Source organism: Corvus hawaiiensis, chromosome 30 (genome assembly GCF_020740725.1).
Source record: "Corvus hawaiiensis isolate bCorHaw1 chromosome 30, bCorHaw1.pri.cur, whole genome shotgun sequence".
In the NCBI taxonomy this organism is placed as follows: domain Eukaryota; kingdom Metazoa; phylum Chordata; class Aves; order Passeriformes; family Corvidae; genus Corvus; species Corvus hawaiiensis.
In genome coordinates, this window is record NC_063242.1 from 19,545,141 (window position 1) to 19,563,001 (window position 17,861).

General features: G+C 39.7%; 1 protein-coding gene across 4 annotated transcripts in view; it reads right to left on the minus strand.

Moving 5' to 3' along the window:
- OSBPL1A (oxysterol binding protein like 1A) overlaps positions 1–17,861 on the minus strand; it is a 79,291-nt gene that overhangs the window by 28,678 nt on the left and 32,752 nt on the right. For 2 of the 4 annotated variants that reach the window (XM_048289264.1, XM_048289265.1), the window contains one exon: positions 1,172–1,334. The exons of 1 other annotated variant lie outside the window; for it this stretch is intronic. In XM_048289264.1, the coding sequence (XP_048145221.1) occupies positions 1,172–1,334 (163 nt within the window). Of the gene's footprint in view, positions 1–1,171; positions 1,335–16,639; positions 16,869–17,861 lie in introns of those variants that run through there. One more of the 4 variants, XM_048289266.1, reaches the window with a different exon arrangement.

Genomic DNA, 17,861 nt, shown 5'->3' on the forward strand with positions numbered 1-17,861 from the left:
GGAGAGACTGCATTCCAACAGCATCAGATAAAGAACTATTCTCTGCTTTGTTGACAGTCAAAAGAGCCTGAGGCCTTTCAGCAGAATTTTTCCTTTGGTTCCAGATGAAGAACCTGTTTTAGTGTTCCTCAGTCTCTTCTTCTCCTTGAAGGCTTGATAAATTTGCTACTGTGCCAAACAGCAGAGTCTGCTTCACAAAGTTGATTCACTGTGTTCCTGTGCATAGACTTCCTTTGCCTGTTTTTTCACTGCTGAAGTTTCTCACTGCAGAACACCTATCAAGGAGTCTGGGAACACTGCTTTTCTCATCTGTCAGAAGCATCAGACAGTTCAGTTCACAGAAAAAGTAACCCCATACTTGCTAGTGAAATTTGCCATCACAACCCAATTGTCTGCTACAATTAGATTATGTTCACCCTCAAGCTTTTCCAGATCCTTCATAGTTGTAGACAGGTGTGTGCTGCTGAATCACCTGGTTAGAGTGACTGCTGAGCTGCACTATGTACAGCTACTCTATACAAATTCATGCTGTAATCATGTCAGGCAGTTCAGAATCTTGCAAAACCACTATTTGCATGTTCTGCATATGAAATTATGAAAGATACTAAACTGAAGAACAAATAGGAAAAGACATTTAATAAATGCATGCAGGATTTTGATTCATCCTTTTCTTTCATGTTTAACACTTCAGGTACACAGAATTGAAATGGAACAAGCCTTTCTTAACATTGTTATCCCTCAAAACTAGGGATTTTTAGTCTGATCTTAACAACGGAACAAAGGCAAAAGCACACACCATCATGGACAAAGCAAGTCAGAAGGCTACAACATACGGTTACCTCTCCCAAAACAGGAGCCTTATGTTCTGCTATTTTAAAAAAGAGCATAAACACCCAAGCAATCAGACCTTCCATTACTGTCCTGTGGTCTTGTAACCTTTGGTCAGGCTAAGGTGAAGCAATACAATTCTACAGGTGAACTCTGGCAAATTTTGAGAGCCCTGCTCATAAAACACATCACGCATACTCCTAAAATGAGGTCCATGTTAGAAAGGCAGAGATTTCACTTGAATTGAGACTGCTCCCACCTTCTTCCCCCAACCCACCTGCCCCCAATACATTCACTACACACATGCTGTCTACACACTCACATTCTGGACATCATCACTTACCTGAAACAGCATCATAGAATTGCTCTTCACTGAGGATGCTGAGAGGCGGAGATCCCTTAACCAGAGACTGCTCTAGTTCATGGTGTTCGGTAGCAAGTGTCTCTAATGCTTCTGACAAGATCTTGTTTTTCTCCTGCTCATGCTCCAGTTTCAAATTCCTCACCTATAAGTAGATACATGTATGAATAAAATCTAATCTCTCTGAAGAATGCGTAGCTGGAAGCTATTCAGAAAATAGACCCTAATGAATAAATAACTAGCAAACAGCTGGAACTGAAACCACATGGATTAATGAGAGTATTACAGCATTTGTGTGATGACAATAAGGTTGTTAGTCAGCATTTTTAGTAGCTGAAAAATCTGACACATAAGATCTGACAGTATCAATCACAATTCTGTAAGTGAATACAAGCCAGATAACTATTCTTTAAAACTGAGGGGAAATATTTACAGCTCTACTTGGATGACCTTAACTAAGGAGTCAGTGATCGGTTTCTACATGCACCAAGCTCCTTCTACTAGTCTGCTCCAATTTAGGCCAAGCAGCATCATCTAAATTGAATTAGAGAGCAAATGTGAATGCCAGCTACAAATAACTGCAACTGAACTATGAGCTGAAAACATTTAACCCTGAAGATTACAGGAGGAGGTTAAAAAAGAGATTCCTCTGGTAACTGACTTAACATCGATATAGACAGCCCTCCGTCCACACTCCCCAGTTTACTAAGGAGCCAGAAGTTAACAAAAAGAGAAGTCCAGCCACCAGATGGTGGATGCTTTTTAAAACCCACACATGCAATGGACTCCAGAGCAGATGATGTTATCCATGTTTTGAGTTCAGTACTAGTAACGAGAAACCAACATGTCCTTCCTATTTCCTCATTTTTTTGCTGGTGCTTCCTTGTCTCCTCTGTCTGCCAGCAGAGGGGAGAGGGCTGTAACTGAAGGCTCAGAAATGGTCACTTCTCCCAGCCCAGCAAGGCTTCGGTGTGCTACCTCTCCTTCAGCCCCTAAACCATCAAGTCTTTCCCTTTCTCCCTTCCAGTCCGTTTTTAAAAGCATCCCCAACCCCTGCCTTGCCCTCTAGTTTACTCTCAAAGGTCAGTTTACAACACTAATTCCCCCTCCACTAAGAACATGCAAGGACATGGCAATTAATCTCTTGGAACAGTTACAGGGATAACTTACATATATACCAACATTACCTTTTTGAATCTAATTTAAGAACTGTTTGTATGTCCTATCTGGTTACAGTTTACATTAAAGCTTTACTTTGGAGGCTTCAGCCCCTTCAGTTATAACCACTTCTCAAATAGTGGATTCAGAGCTGGGCACAAAAGAGACTAGTAAGGAGATATTAAAAGAGATTTGCTACTTCCAGAAAAGAGCTTCTATGCTGGCAGAAACATCTCCTCTAGAGAAAGATTTATAGAAGAAATTTTCACCCCCTCAGTTGTGCCAAATACTAAATCAGCTGGTTTGGCTGCCAGGCTCTGAGTGTAAGTGGGGAATCCAATTAAATGATAATTAAAAGAGTATAAAATTGGGTTGCTAATTGAAAGCAGAAAAACCAGTAAGTCACTTACTGTCTAATAGTTTTACTCTGAACAAAATGAAAAAAATCTGGACTAGTTACTGTCACTTTCATTTAAAGTTCACTCTGACAGTACCAATGAAGCCAATTACTGCAATGTTTCATACAAATCAGACATACCATGCAAATGATCTGTTATTAGGCAGTTTCTGCTAAATACATTTGGTATGCTATCAAATAGTTAAGGAACCACCCATTTAGAGAAACAGCATCAGTATTTTACTCTTCTGAGACAGGGAGGATAGAGGGCTGAAAAATAAAATGGTACTTTTCTTTCTTATTAAACACCAAAGTAAAACCAGTTATGAAAATGCTATTTGCAATAATATTGGTTTTGCAGGATTGAATTAGATGCCACTGCGCACTAATGCTTTGGTTTGGTAAGTGATTTGAGCAATTCAAATCTTTATCTAAAACTTACAGCAAATAGAAGGAAAATCAAAATAATCTAAAACCCCAGATGGACCTTTTTAGCATCCTTTTGTCACAGCTGTGACTAAAGCAATAACACATACAGGTCTAAGACCAAGCCTCCTCCAAAAAAGTATTTTCTTGACTTTAAGGTTCCTCTGTCTTATCATAATGTAGAGCTATCCAGAACTGCAGAAGGTGTACTACAAATAAGTTCCCTTTTTGTAAAATAAATTTCCAGCTTTACAGTAAGGTTCACTTTTCTGTGTATTTCCAGACTTCCTAGTTGCCAAGCACTTACTAGTACAGCAATTATACACTAGTAGGTAACAAAACCCAAAGCTTTTCATCTCTTCCGTAAGGAACACAACGCTAACCAGAAGCTAAGGAAAAAAGAAAACACACTTCTGTTGCTTGCAACCATTGGGATGTTAATTCATAACTTAATAAACTGGTTTTAAAGCAACCTAAGTCAATATTTGGGGGCTTGAGATGAAAAGTTGTATTATAACATTTTTGTCAACAGTATGGAGCTTATGGGATGGACATACACATTCAGAGAGAGCCCAGGGGTTGCTCTACCAACCTCTACAGCCAGGCACCTCTACACTAGTCATTCCTTGAGGGCTGTTGTCAGTAAACACTGCAACAACACCACATCCTTAAGCACCAAAACAATTTCACAGTGTCAACATGAGAATGAAAAAAAAAAATTAAAAACGGTTCTGCTACCTTTATTTGATTGATTTTGCCCATAGAAAAGCAATGCTGGGAGAGATAAAGCTGATACAACCCTGATGTACTCAACAATACAGGAGAAAGAACTTTGCTTGAAATAAGCAGTTTACTCTTTATTTTTTAGCACAAAGCAGCTTTAAGAGATACCTCAATTTTGTAATAATAAAAGACAAGGTGATGAGATACATCTCCTAAAAACTACTTGCAGTAAATTGAACGTAAAGGCATAATGTTGTTGTTTTGTTTTCTTAGAATCACACATTCTCTTCCCAGCTTAACGAGAAGCACTGCAGGCAGATTGGGGCTGCTTCCAAAGTGTAAGTTTGTTGAACAATGTAATTGAGTGATAGGTTTTCCCAAAATGTAAGAAGCAGACTGCCATTATGCATAATTTTGCCATGCTCTATTTCTCATTCAAAAGACATGGTCAATGAACAGGATCCGAGGTGAACTTGCTACTCCACCACCATTTTTGGTGATGGCATTTCAGCTTTATCCCTTTTGCAAAAGTTGTTTCTTTCCCACTGTGTCTTTCTTCATTGTCCCAACACAAAAACATCTGCAAGGTTACAGAGGTAACTTACAGACCAGTTTTTAAAAATTGTTATTAACAGAACAGCTGTAGGATTCATGTAATAGGGAGGAAGACGAGCATAAAACAACAAACTTGAGAAGCATTTCAGTCTATTAATTTGGATGCAGAGACAGCAGTATTTTTCAGTAAAGTATCACCTGATTTTGTGAAGTTGCATTAGCTGAATACTAAATCATTTTATGAACTGACACAAATATTTATGTACTGTAGTAAATATCACAACAAAATGATGCAGACACCTGTGTACACACAGTTCTGGAAATCCAGCCTGAGCATGAGGGATTAATGGAAGAATCATTTTATTGACAGTCTGCATAAGGCACAGCTTGTAATACAGCCGTGGTTTCTGAACCTTTCCTGGTGGTGCCTGAGATGAGAAAGAGACAGATGGCAATTCACATCCTACTGGGTTCAGCTCCTCATCTTCCAGCCACGGAATGGCTGCCACCTCTTTGATCCCTGTCACTGGTGCCCACAATGCCAGTACCACCAGCAGCATTATAAGCTTTCCTCTGAGCTTTACGCAGAAAGCGGCACCAAGTGCTCAAGTGAACCCGGCATGAGGCCAGCTGAGTTCCCAATGCTCAACTGGCCAGGCCTCCTACCTTATCCTTGTCAGGAGCTGTTCTGCACAACAGCAGATAGCTATCAATAAAGCTGGCCTTGCGCTCACACTGTTACACAATGACAATTTAGATCAGTCTTGCTTCCAGCTCTAAGAGAATGGTATTACAGTCAAACTTCAGATTTACTATTTCTGATGGAAACTATCCACCCTTGTCTCAGAGAAGTAAGCAGTCACACCATCGTTATCCTTACAGCTATAGACAGAGCTATAACCTCATATTGAAGTCTTGGTGGTTCTCTGTCAGTGTATCTAGGTCAGTGCAACAATTCATTTTTAGAAACGTACTTCTCCAGCCAAAGATGTTTGATATCCACGGTCTGGTAACCAGTTTCACTTTTGGTTTTATTGAATGGAAATCTGCTTCCATCAGCTTCCTGTAACATTCTTGTAAATGCTACTGTAATATTTGGTGCCGTGAACACCAAATGGTGAGTTTAAATAGTAGAAGTGAGTTATTTTAGCAATCAGACTTCTCTCTCTTTTGTCAAAGGAAAGTAACAAACTATTTGCAGACACTCCTATTGCCTTTCCATGTTACCTGAAATCCTGCAAAACACAAGAGCATGGTTTAAAAGTTGGCGTCTTCATTGTGTACTACTGGCAGAAACTTCACATGCCTATTCCAAAATATCAAAAAGCTTATCTGCGTGTAACAAACACCACTCCCATTCCATTCTGTACCCTCAGTCTTCCTTAGGTAGGTGGGAGACTACTAACATGCACCAAACCACTCTTTTTTTCCTCCTTCTTTTTTCTTTTTTAAGGGCTTAAGTCTTGAACTATATCAGCACAGCCTGTAACGAAGGCCTCTCTGTCCATCCTGAAGACATCTTAGTACAATACACAAAATACTTGCTTTGTTTGGTGCTGGATGCTTTTAATTTAAATCAATGCACCGCAACAGTGGCACTTTTGTGGGGTAGGAAAGGATCACACCACTCTACGCCCAGCTAATAAATGGTCATCTCAGCAACATGCTATTGCAGCTGCAAATAAACACTAAATCCAACACATAGCGTGCAAGGCATAGAACAAATACAGACACCTCAATAATATGCAGTGCTACATGCTTTCAACATTAGAATTGTAAATTAAAAGATAGCCTTAGATCCTACTTCTCCTGGACTGAGAGAGAGAAAAGACAGACTTCACAACACCGCAGTGTGATTTAGTTGAATTTTATTTTCAAGCACTCAACTCCAGTGTCAGGAACGACTGCCCAAAACACGCAGACTTCAGAGTTGTGCTGAAAGGAAGTACCTCCTCTTTCACAGAGAGACCACGAGGGGATCTGAAAGCAGACTCTGCTGGAATGTCAGAACACTGCGTACCCACCCTGCTCTGCAGTAAGCTGAGCATGGGAGAGCTGCCCGTGACACCGCCTCACCAACGCCTCGGACGACTCAGAAGGGAGGTTTCAGTTTTCAAAATGAATGGCTTTGTCCAACTGCCACACAGAAACTCCATCCTCCCAAAAGTGTCATTTCTTATGGGACATTTACCACAAAGCACACAAACGAGGTGCAAGTTTTCAGCAGGAAGGTAGGGGCTAGTCTAACACCTGGCAGGAAATTATCACATAACCAAGGAATTAGAAAAATTCTGCTATAGTAGAACTGGCATTTTTCTGCAAACATCTCCTGATGCTTTCTGCAATAAAGTAAAGCAAATCAAACCTACCATTTGTTTCACACTACATCTATTCATATGAAACTGATAGTTTCCAGAGTCAGCTACTCCAACAGGACATACTATCCTGAAAGAACTTACAAAGCACTGCATTGTAACACATTACACTACAGAAAACCTGTCACAGAAAGCACTGGGAATCCAAAGCAAGAATTCTGTCCCTTCTTCTGGGATTTTTATACCAAATGAAATCTGAGGGTAGCAGTGGAAACACATACCAAAAAATCTGAGGCTAGGAGTGGAAACCACAACCTCAATGCAGAGTTTGATATGTACACAGTTTGTCTGTTCTAACAAGCTCATAGAATTGCAATTTTGCTGTCAGTACAATACAGTCCCTATTGCTAGTGCCTCCTTGCATAAGCCAGTCCTTTGCAATGTCCAGTTTGAACTAGTGCTGAGTAAACCTGTTATTCTTTTATGTTTAATGTAGAATGAGAACTAAAAAGTTTTACAGAGCCAGGCCTGCCTCCATGTCTTGAACAAAGGAAGAAATGTAAAGACTGAGTATTTTTCTCGAGGTGCATCTGTTTAGAAACAGAACAGTTCTACATATTTTGCTAGCTAATTTCAAAGCATGCTACTGCAGCACTAGTTCTACAGGACAGACTTCTATGAAAAGAGCAGTTAGACATTCTGCCACCTGGAATAGTACCGAATAGCTGCTTAAGCTACAACTGAAGTGAAAACTGAAACCAGTTGCTCTCAAAGAGAACTCACTCTTAAAGTTCTCAGTTTTAACCATACTTGAACTTCAACACAGGACGCTTTCCAGAAGGAAAACGGATTTTAGAAAAGGATTGACTTTTTACCTCTACTCATGGGGCTTAACTCCCACTAAGCACATATTAGTATATTATATGAATATGTATAATCCTGCTTTTCTCTTAACTCTCCACTCCCAAAAAGCAGGAACAGTTCTAGATTCAAAGTGTTTATTTGCAAGTATGCCTCAGGTATCTGAGGCACTAGATAAAGGAACGAGTCATTTATGAATACTCCTATGGCACTTCAAAAAACTGCAAGTGTGACAGCTCACATTAAAGCAACAACAAAGTGGTCCCAAACAGATTCCCAAATCGATTTCAGGAACACATCCCCAGATTCCTAAAGCATGTGAATATTTTACACAAAACTTTTGGAGTTCTGATCTGTTTACACATAGGCCCTTCTACAAAGAACCTCTTGCTGACTCACTACTCCCCAGCACCATCAAGCGCAAGGGACTTGTGACAAATGTCTGCTATATAAACATATGTTAAAGTCTTGCATCCTAACTCTTCATTTGCTGGAGTAAACTAGCTCCTGTAAACTTCATCTCAGCCGTGGCTCGTCCCAGGGAGCAGAGGACTGATCCAAAATAGGTCATTCTTTACTTCAGCCACTGTTTCTTCCTTAGGTTTTCCCTCTCTCTGTGCCATAAGCCTGTCTGTTACCTGGCTTCAGAGATCTATCAGATCCAAACCCAGCATAGTTAGAAAGTGAAAGTTACTTGAACTACTGCTACTGCAACTACTGAAAAGCAAAACAAGATGTGATCACTTAATCAAGGAGGTAAGCTGAGCTCACTGGTGATAGGCAAAGGGTTATTTACTGTATCACAAGACAGCATCAGTCTTCATCTCCGAAGTCCAGCCAGCTGACTCTACAGCATCAGAGGACCACATCTTACGGACATCATCATATTCAAAAGAGAAAACACACTTGGAAGGTAAATGTAACAGCTGGCTTTCTTTCAGACCCATATACAGAAAACAGCACCAATACAGTTTCCTTTTGTACAAATGCTGAAAGACCCACATACACACAATCAAACCCCATACATACCAATTTAAAGTCCTGGTAATCTCCTCTCTTACATCCCAACCCAAAGTCTATAGAAGAAAGCAAAGACTTTGTAGAACAAGTCATACGACTGCCTCAGTCATTCCCAGATGAACACAAGAGTTCATTGTTAGTATACTATGAACATTTACATCAAAGTTCAAGAGGAGGAGTTTAGCAGGGCTGATTTGGAACAGCTACATTTCATTTTTCTGAGCACAAAGTTGTAGTATTTCCCTATATTTGATTTATTAATATAATCAAATTCTGCTAATGAAGGAAAGGAACAGGTATGATCATAAAACTTAGAAAAATACAGCTGAAGCACTAGTAGAAGCAAGAGCCAAGCTATCATCCCCACGGAAGAAATTCATATTTTGGCAGGATCATGTTGACTCAGGCAGACATCTAGGCAGTAAGAGAACGGTTATTCAAGAGAAAAGCTGGAGATGCTGAGAGCACCTTTCTCCCAGCACCATGTCTAATATAAAAATTCATCATTCAAGACTGCCTGGAATAACAGTTTCTGAACTATCCACATGCTAGGGACAAGGCCTCTTTGCCTCCCACCTTTCCCTCCTAAGACACTAACACTTCCTCCTCAACACGGACCTTGCTGCCTTCCTTCCCCCCCCTGTTTCCACATTTGGCTATGTCAAAGTCTGTTTACTGAGAGGCTGCTGAAGCACTGCAGTTTTAACCAGTGGAGAATGTCGCAGATCTCAGCCAGTAACCTGTCTAAGAGCACAGGAGAAAACTGCAAAGACCAATTTCTGATTGCAGGTTAGAAGGCTGGTTTTAGCTTAAATTCTCGGATTTAAGCTTTTTCATTAGAGAAACTGCTTTCTTCAAAGTGTTTCTGCACAGTCAAGACTTAAAAAGCTCTTTCTGGCTTGTTTCTAAAGTGAGACTCAATGGCAATTCCAAGTCTTCCTTTCAAAAGTATTTGTTTTTCACATTTTACTTAAACAATTTAACTGTAATCTGATAAATGTCATGAAGTCTGCTTAGGTTTGAGAGCTGCAGAAGTTGCCAGTCTCCAGAGCCCATTCTGTCCCTACTTGTGCTCCAGTACTATAATACTGATTAGTCAAATATCAGGAGCTCAAAGAAAAAGCCTTCTGATTTTGTCCTTTTCTGTGAAGTATTGTTTCTATTCTGAGTAATGCTGAAATTAAATATGGCTGCTATTCACTCTTGCCAACACTAATGCCAAAAACCAGCTGGGACTCAATGACATCTGCAGTGATGCACATGTTTGGGAAGCGCATTTTGAGTTGCAGAGCTACAAGATTACCAGAGAAAAACCACACTGCAAGGATATTTCACTGCCCCAGTGAGATTAAGCATTTATGTTCTCAGAGGCATATGCCACAAGTAACTTTACTCAAACTAAAGGCCTCACTGAAGCTGACCTATTACACTGATGCTAACAGAACCAGAACAACATATTGCTGGATACTTTCAGATCTGGTAGGGACAATTTTTTGTCTTCTCCCTTTGAGGGACTGGACATCTTTGAAGTTTGCTAGTCTCACAGAGACACCAGACTTTAAGACGTAAGGGTTTTTAAGAATGCATACAGGAAACATTTCCTTTTTATTCTTAAGGACTGTTTCGAAAAGAGATCTCGAGGCAGTTTTGATCTAACTACTTCCCTTAAGTATTCTTCCGCATACACCCCTGATTACTTTGATCAACCCCTTTGTAATCTCTCCCTCATGCTTCTTCCCAGCTGGATTACGGCAAATGCATGCAATGTTTTCTCTTTTGAAGCAACTGTCATGTCTTTGCCATGTTTTTGTTGGCTCTTACTGGCTTACTAGTGCTGCTGGACTCAGTTGTTGACTCAGAGTGAAAACAGCTTCCTATTAAAAAAAATTAACACTTCTGAAGCTGTCTGTCTGTTCTACAAGCTCTGCACTGGGAATCTTGTTAATTATTCATTATTCATGAAGACTAACTGACAGGTTTTTTAAAAAGCAATTCCAAAACAAACATGCATGCTGTACAGCTGTTCTGGATTTCTGAAAAACTCAGATGTCTCAACTGCTAGTTTTTATTTCATTTTGGACACTAACCAAATTAAAGTGAAATATGTTACATAGGCCAGAAATCAACAGTGAGTTTTACAATACAATGCTGGAGTTCTGATCGCCAAATGAAATCCACCTTGGAAAGCATTCTTTACTGTTTCTGCTAGAGCCCAGAACACCCTCTTCTCACATTTCCAATATTAAAGAATCAGACTTCAAAGACCGATGCAAATGCAAAAATCCCACTTCTACTTCAGATTTTAGGAGGACTTGGAGCATTAAGAAGATTGCCCCTTCTTAGGGATGATTGTCCTTTGAGACACTGTTTTTGTCCTTACTCCTAAGCAGGCAACAGCCAGCAGACTTCATCCAGGCCCTGGGTAGGTTGATAAGACATTTCCTGAAATTAGAGTATGTCACGCAGACATTTGTCCAGCAGCTAGGGCAAACAGACAAATATGCTCTGGAGTACGGAAATTCAATGCAGAACTAGATAATCCCATCTCAATACTCCCAATTAAGTGGAACAGATCTTTTCTCCTTATGAGTGTTCTCAAATACTTTTGCCCTTATACTATGGGAACTTTCTATTGTTGTGTTTGTTTGTTTGTTTTTTTCCAAGAACACTGCACCAAAGCTATTTACTGTTAAGCCTTCTATTTACTCCTCCCCTATATGCAATCCGGTAGCATCTACAGTTCAGAGGAAAAAGAGACCCCAGATTAAATTTCTAACAAGTTCTTTTACAAACTTCTCCAATAAAACTCATTGGCTGCCAGAAGAAAACTTGTAGATTTGATGAAAGTTCTACGCTCTCCCCATCCCAAGCCGAAACAGAATCCAACAGCCTAGGATGACACATAATTTTTTAGATTCAATAAACTGCACGTGGGAAAAAAGACAATAGTAGAAAAGCACTGACCGTATATTATCAGCTGATCTTTGACACATGGTTCCTTGAAATTTTCTAACACTACTGTACTGGACTGCCCCTTAAGTAGTACTTGTATGTCTAAGGATTGCTCAAACTAAAGAAGAGAGGGCTCAGGGCAAATCTCATCTATATAAATACCTGAAGGGAAGGTGCAAAGACAACTACTCTTCTCAGTAGTGCCCAGTGGCATGACAGGAAGGAATGGGCACAAACTGAAAATCAGGAAATCCCCTCTGATTGTCAAACACTTTTTCACTGTGGTGGTGACAGAGCACTGACACAGGCTGCCCACAGAGGTTATAGAGCCTTTAAGCCTGGAGATACTCAAAAGCCATCTGGACAGGGCCAGGTGGCCCTGATTGAGCAGGAGGGGTGGACCAGAGGACCTCCAGAGGTGCCTTCCAACCTCAACCATTTCCATTTTTTTCTTCTGTGAAATTAGGGTTTAGGCCTTAGCCCAAAATGTCGCTTCAGAGGTAGAGGAGATACAGGTCAGATGAAGCTGTATTTCCGCTATCCATAGGCACAGATGCCTGCTGTCTAAGGTTTCAAGCTGTCTGAAAGGCTCAGACAGCTCATTTTAACCTCAATTTGATTTGTCTGACCTTGCAGCAAGATGTTTCACTGGAAAAACACACAATCCAATTTGGATGCATAGCACAGGATACACCCACAATTAATAATGTTCTTGGCATTTCCAGAAAGGCATACTACAGATAATACATGGATTACCACATTACCTAGAGGAGGTATACTATTATCTTGACAACTCAAGATTATTCCCCACAATGATAAAAACCTTGTTTATGGGTGTCCCATTAGCGCATGTCTATCAGGTCAAACCCACCAAGTTCCTGCAGATGCTTTTCTGCTACTGTAACCCTGCACAAGGCCTGGAGGCTGATGCTCTGACCAATTACACTGAATATTTCCAGACAAGGTAAGAATAGGTTTGTTCTCTCTACCCTTTATCCCACCATAGCTCTTGACTCAAAAAAAGGCATGTGCAATAGCGACACTATTATATTTCAAGATTAACAAGAAACTGTACTTCTATTTAAAGGTCAAACATATTTGAACAAGCTTTTGTTGTGAAAGCAGTTAGCTTTGCAACACAAAACTCTCTGAAGCGGATGAAAAAGTTTACAATCTACTTCTATGTTAAAAAGTACTCCTATGTTACGAATGTACACTGCAGACCCCCTTCAAATAGGTGTGCTCTAAAGCTATTCTCAAAGTGTCCCAGCATACCTATGGATCCAAGAGTTATTGCATTGATGTCCACGTTTTAACATTAATAATGTAGCACTGACAAGCATGAGAGGAGGGAAAACATTCCTATTCAAAAACAACTGAGTTCACATTCATCTTACAAATGGTTTAACATGAAGCTATGCAAGCAAAGCAAGCACATCACAGGTGTCACTCCCAAAGACAAGATATTCAGATGAGGGCTATGCTTAGAAATCAGATATTCAGATGAGGGCTATGCTGGGCATCTTTTCATACTGGACTCATCATGATATTCACAACAAATGGATACACTTTTTTTGTAAGAGGGCCTCTACCTTACCATTGCTTTGCAGCAACATTCAGTTCACTATAAATGAAGCATAGTTTGTTTTGTGTGTGCTAATCAACCAACCTGGACAGCATAGGCCTGTATTTCCCATTTGCACATAACACTGAACACATTTATTGTTAAAGTGCATTATTGCTGCAAGGAGAGTGATGTTAAGAACAATACAGGCAATATAGAGAAAAAGTTTACTAACATTCCTTTATGAACGGGCATGGCATGTACCTTCAAGAAAAACTACAGCACCAGTGATTTACTTTCAGGGTGTAAATACTTTCTAAACACAGCTCATTTACCAATTCTAGTGATAGTCTCAGTGACTCAGCAGCTAGCATTATGCTAAGGCATTTCATCACTGGACAACAGAGCAAGAAGAGATAACACACTTCTGAATACTAATATTAAAACAGATAAAGCTTTTAAAGTCACTGGTTGTCTGGGGGGCTGGGGAGAGAGAGGCCAACAAGTACACATTTGGTCACAAGATTAAAAAAATCAGACAAGAGGTCAAATTTCACAGTTGCTTACCTTGACTATAAAAATGGTATCAGCTCTAACAAGTCAGAATAAAAAAAGTGCAAAAAGCAGTTTTAGTTGAAATACCATGATTGTGACCTGGTCAAGCTTAGGTTAAAAACAAAAACCACAATGGACAACATGCTCTTCCATAAGCACTAATACTGTCTAAACAGGAAATCATCCATTTTACTCTTCACAGGTAGAAGACCCCTGATTTCATGGGACCAGAAGTGACTAAAATAAACCAACTAAAAAAAACCCAGAAAGAACAGCAGAAAAGTTTAGATTCGGTCAATCTCCTTTATTCAAGAAAAGGCTACACATGGACAGCTTAGTAGCCCATAAGGCAAAAGACCTGGTATCACTGATGTTTAAGGAAGCCAGCAAAACTAAAATATACTAAAATGCCACCACATGACAAATTTAAGATGATTTTACAACTGTTAAGTGTCACAAAGCTTTAAGTTACTTATGCTGCCCAGAAACACTGCCTTTAAAACAGCTTCGCACAAAATACACACATAATAAAGAGTTAAATATTCTGTCTCCCTCAAAAGCATGTGCTAATATCCAGTACTGGATAGGCTACATTAAATTTATTTTTCATATGTGTAGAAATTAATTTTAATTATTACTCTAAGAAAATAGCTTTTATGAGACTTACACAGAAAAAAAAGGCCTTATTTTCTTTTATATTAATTTTTCATAAATTAAGTTTCAAGAAAGAAAGGTCAAGAAGAACTGTACATCTCCAGAGAATTAGTAAATGTGCGTGACCACAGTTATCCAGTTCAGTGTTCCAATGTTTTATGCAGCTGAGACACAAAACCAGACCACTCAGCCAGACGGTGACTGCAGTCAATTATCTTATACACTTGCATGCAAAATCCCAGCAAACAAAGTTAACAGGCACGGTGCTATGCAGAGAGGTTCAGCCTTATATCCTGCTTTTTTGCTGCTTCATTTTTTTCCTGAAGTGTTACCAGTCCTTAGCTGACAATACACTAACTGGCTGGGAGCTAACAAGTTTTAGAACTTTGCTGTTCAACCATTCTTCCGAAACACATCAGGTACAAATTAAGCCAGAATACGGAAAACAAGCTGATCAGTTTTACATGCCATGATGACATCACAATGACATCAGAAGAATAAAAGTGTGCACCTTTTCACTCCAGTTTGTTTTTCAAGCATGAGAGGAAAACAAACAATATTCTCATAGCACTAAGTAGTGAAAACATTTAGAGAAGATATCCATATTATACATTTCTTTTCTGTTTGTCTCCATCAGCTTGGAGACAAGAGCATAAATTTGCAAATAAATTCATAGGAAACAGAATTCCTAATTCATATTTGAGAAGTAAGGAATAGTACTCTGTCAAGTACTATTCCATTAAACTTGATTGCTGCTTTGTTTTTTCTCCCTGCAGCCTCAGCTAAGACTGTTTTCTCAATGTTTTTGCATTAAAAATTAAATACACAAACAAGTGGTAGACAAGACCTTAGAAGTAAACCTCAGAGCAGGAGCTGCAGAAGCACATTAAGGAGGAGCCTCATTTCAAATCAGTGTGTTTTTTACACTGCGTTTCCCCAGAGGCCCATGAATGGATTCCAAGTTAGTTTACACGAGGCTGCTTAACAACAACTGCCAACAAAACACACATCTACAGGCCAAGCTTTGAATAAGCATTAACCCACTATGGAAAGTGCAAGAACAAGTTAGCAGTGGGCCTCCAGTTGGGCTACACAGTGAGGAGCAGGGAATGCCTTCAGACAAGCTGTCTGACCAGCTTCCATGCAGGCTCTTTGAGCTACAGGTCAGCAAGACTTTCCCCATTGCTAGAAGTCAGTATGTCACTTTCTGTACTTTGAAATTAACCTTTTTACTTGTAGCTGGGGATATGTTGTATCAGCAATCTTGAAGAAAACAAACAAATAAAAAACTGAAAACCCCACAAAACTACCAAAAAGGTCTCCAGAGTTGGGACCCTGCTGTACTAGAAAGACCAGAAGCACTTGCCTTTTATCCTATAGTAACATCTGCGTGTCCTTCTGTGAGCCAGAACCATCTTTCACCCAGAAGCCTTTCCAATACAGCACTTGACCAAGGATCTTATCAACTGCTTCAAAACCTATCAAGTGCTTCAAAAAAAGCACTCTGTCAACACACATAATACCCTTTCATAAAAGAACAGCAGTAATATTTATTTATCTTTCCCCTGAATGGAAACTCAGTATTTCTTATTTTAAAAAGCTTCTGTCTGGGCTGCTGCTTAGCTTCACTGCCCACTCTGGTGACCTATTGAATCTTGGCTGCTCTAGGAAAATCTCAGAAAAAAGAAGTTATGTTCTTTAATTCCCCTACCTCTGAGATACTTTCACTAAGATGCTAAACTCCTTCCTCTACTGGTAAGGACATTGTCTTCATAGATCTGTAGTTAGCTTGATAGCTGCAAGACTTCAGTACACTGGTGGAAAAAAAAATGCTTCCAGAGGAAAAACATTTTGCCACTCACAAACATCTCACTATTAAATTACTCCAAATTTAATATCTTCACTATAGAGCTTTAGCCCGGAGGAAAGACATATACAGCACCCAAAAATTAGTACAGCAAGAATCATCAAGGCATGAGTAGAACTGTCGACATTCTAGCAGGAGAAACAACCTTCCAAATGACTTCCCTGTCGGCAGCTTTGTACTCTTATACACTGTGCCTGCACAACATTCCACAACACTTTATATCCTGTGCTCCACTGCATAAGGAAAAAATACCAGTCTTTATCACAGAGCCCATCTTAGCATTAAGAACCTTCCAATGAACTTGAAAACCTTCAAACAAGAGTCAAGTTGCACTAGGTATTTTTAGTACATTTCTACTCATTTGGTGGAGAAGGGAAGAAACAGGATCAAGTCAGTTACTGACCCAGAGTAAATAAAGGTTTTCTTGATGCAGGTACACCTTGATACTCTCAACATCAAACAGCTCTTCCTGTGTTTAGTCCAATCATCAACTGTCTGAAAACTGTTCTTCTTTCCACAAGTGTACAACCTGAACAACATTCCAGTTGTTCATGGCATTGCTGACAGGCCTTGACACACTGAGGTTTTCCCTTGGTCTCCGCTACTCTCAGCAAGAGCTGAACAGAATGGACAACGTAATTCCTTTGTGCTCCTTGATTGAAAGGAATAAAAATAAAAATTAAAAAATAGGGCTGTCACTTGTTTCTAAGCACAGAGAGAAAAGATCAGAGAAACAAAGGCACTGGTTTTATCACCTGAGGGACTATGGACTCTGTTGTTCTAGGTCTAGTTCAATAGCCAACCAATACATGATCCCCTTACTAGACCTAACTCAGGAATCTTATCATTAACCTCTTTCTTAGCTTCTCTGATTTCGAGTCACTCACCCCTCTTCATCTCTCCCCCCAAGACCTTATAGAGGTTAATGTAGCTGATGATATTGCCAGCTGGAAGAAAAAGACTGCTGATGGATGCCAGGACTTCTCTAGCAGATTTGCTCAGGGTGCCTTTATCGGCATTTCTCCCTTGACTGCAGAGTGTCATCACTGCTCTCTTCACCCGCATCCCCACAAAGAAACAGATAATAGAATTTCTCATTAAGGAGTCATCTGGACATAGGCTACAGGTACCTTCTTCATTCACAGTACAGTAAGGTAGGAAGAAGGTTTAAGTGATAACAGCTACACTCATAACTGTCTCCCAGAAGACAAATCAGAAATATATTAAAGACAACAATTTGCATGCCAAAGAGCATGCAAGCATTCACTCACAAGAACACACAGAGACACATCTAACCTATTCCACATCTAACCACATCTAAAGACATTCAATTGTTTCCAAGAAATCGGAAATAAACTAAGGCAGTACACTGAACTTCCAGAGACTGATATTTGCCAGTTGAACTGTGTGCACATTTTTTATTTACAGGATGTGCATACAAGAGATAGCACATTACGCCATGGTAAAGATAACTAAGTTCAAGGACTATGACCCACAGCATTTTGATACTAAAAAGTTTCTGTAGAAGTGATAAGCTTAACTGGTTATTCTTCATAGCTGAATATACAACTCATTTAATTCAAAAAATGAAGAAACCTTCCCTGAATTCCTTATCTCATCAGCTA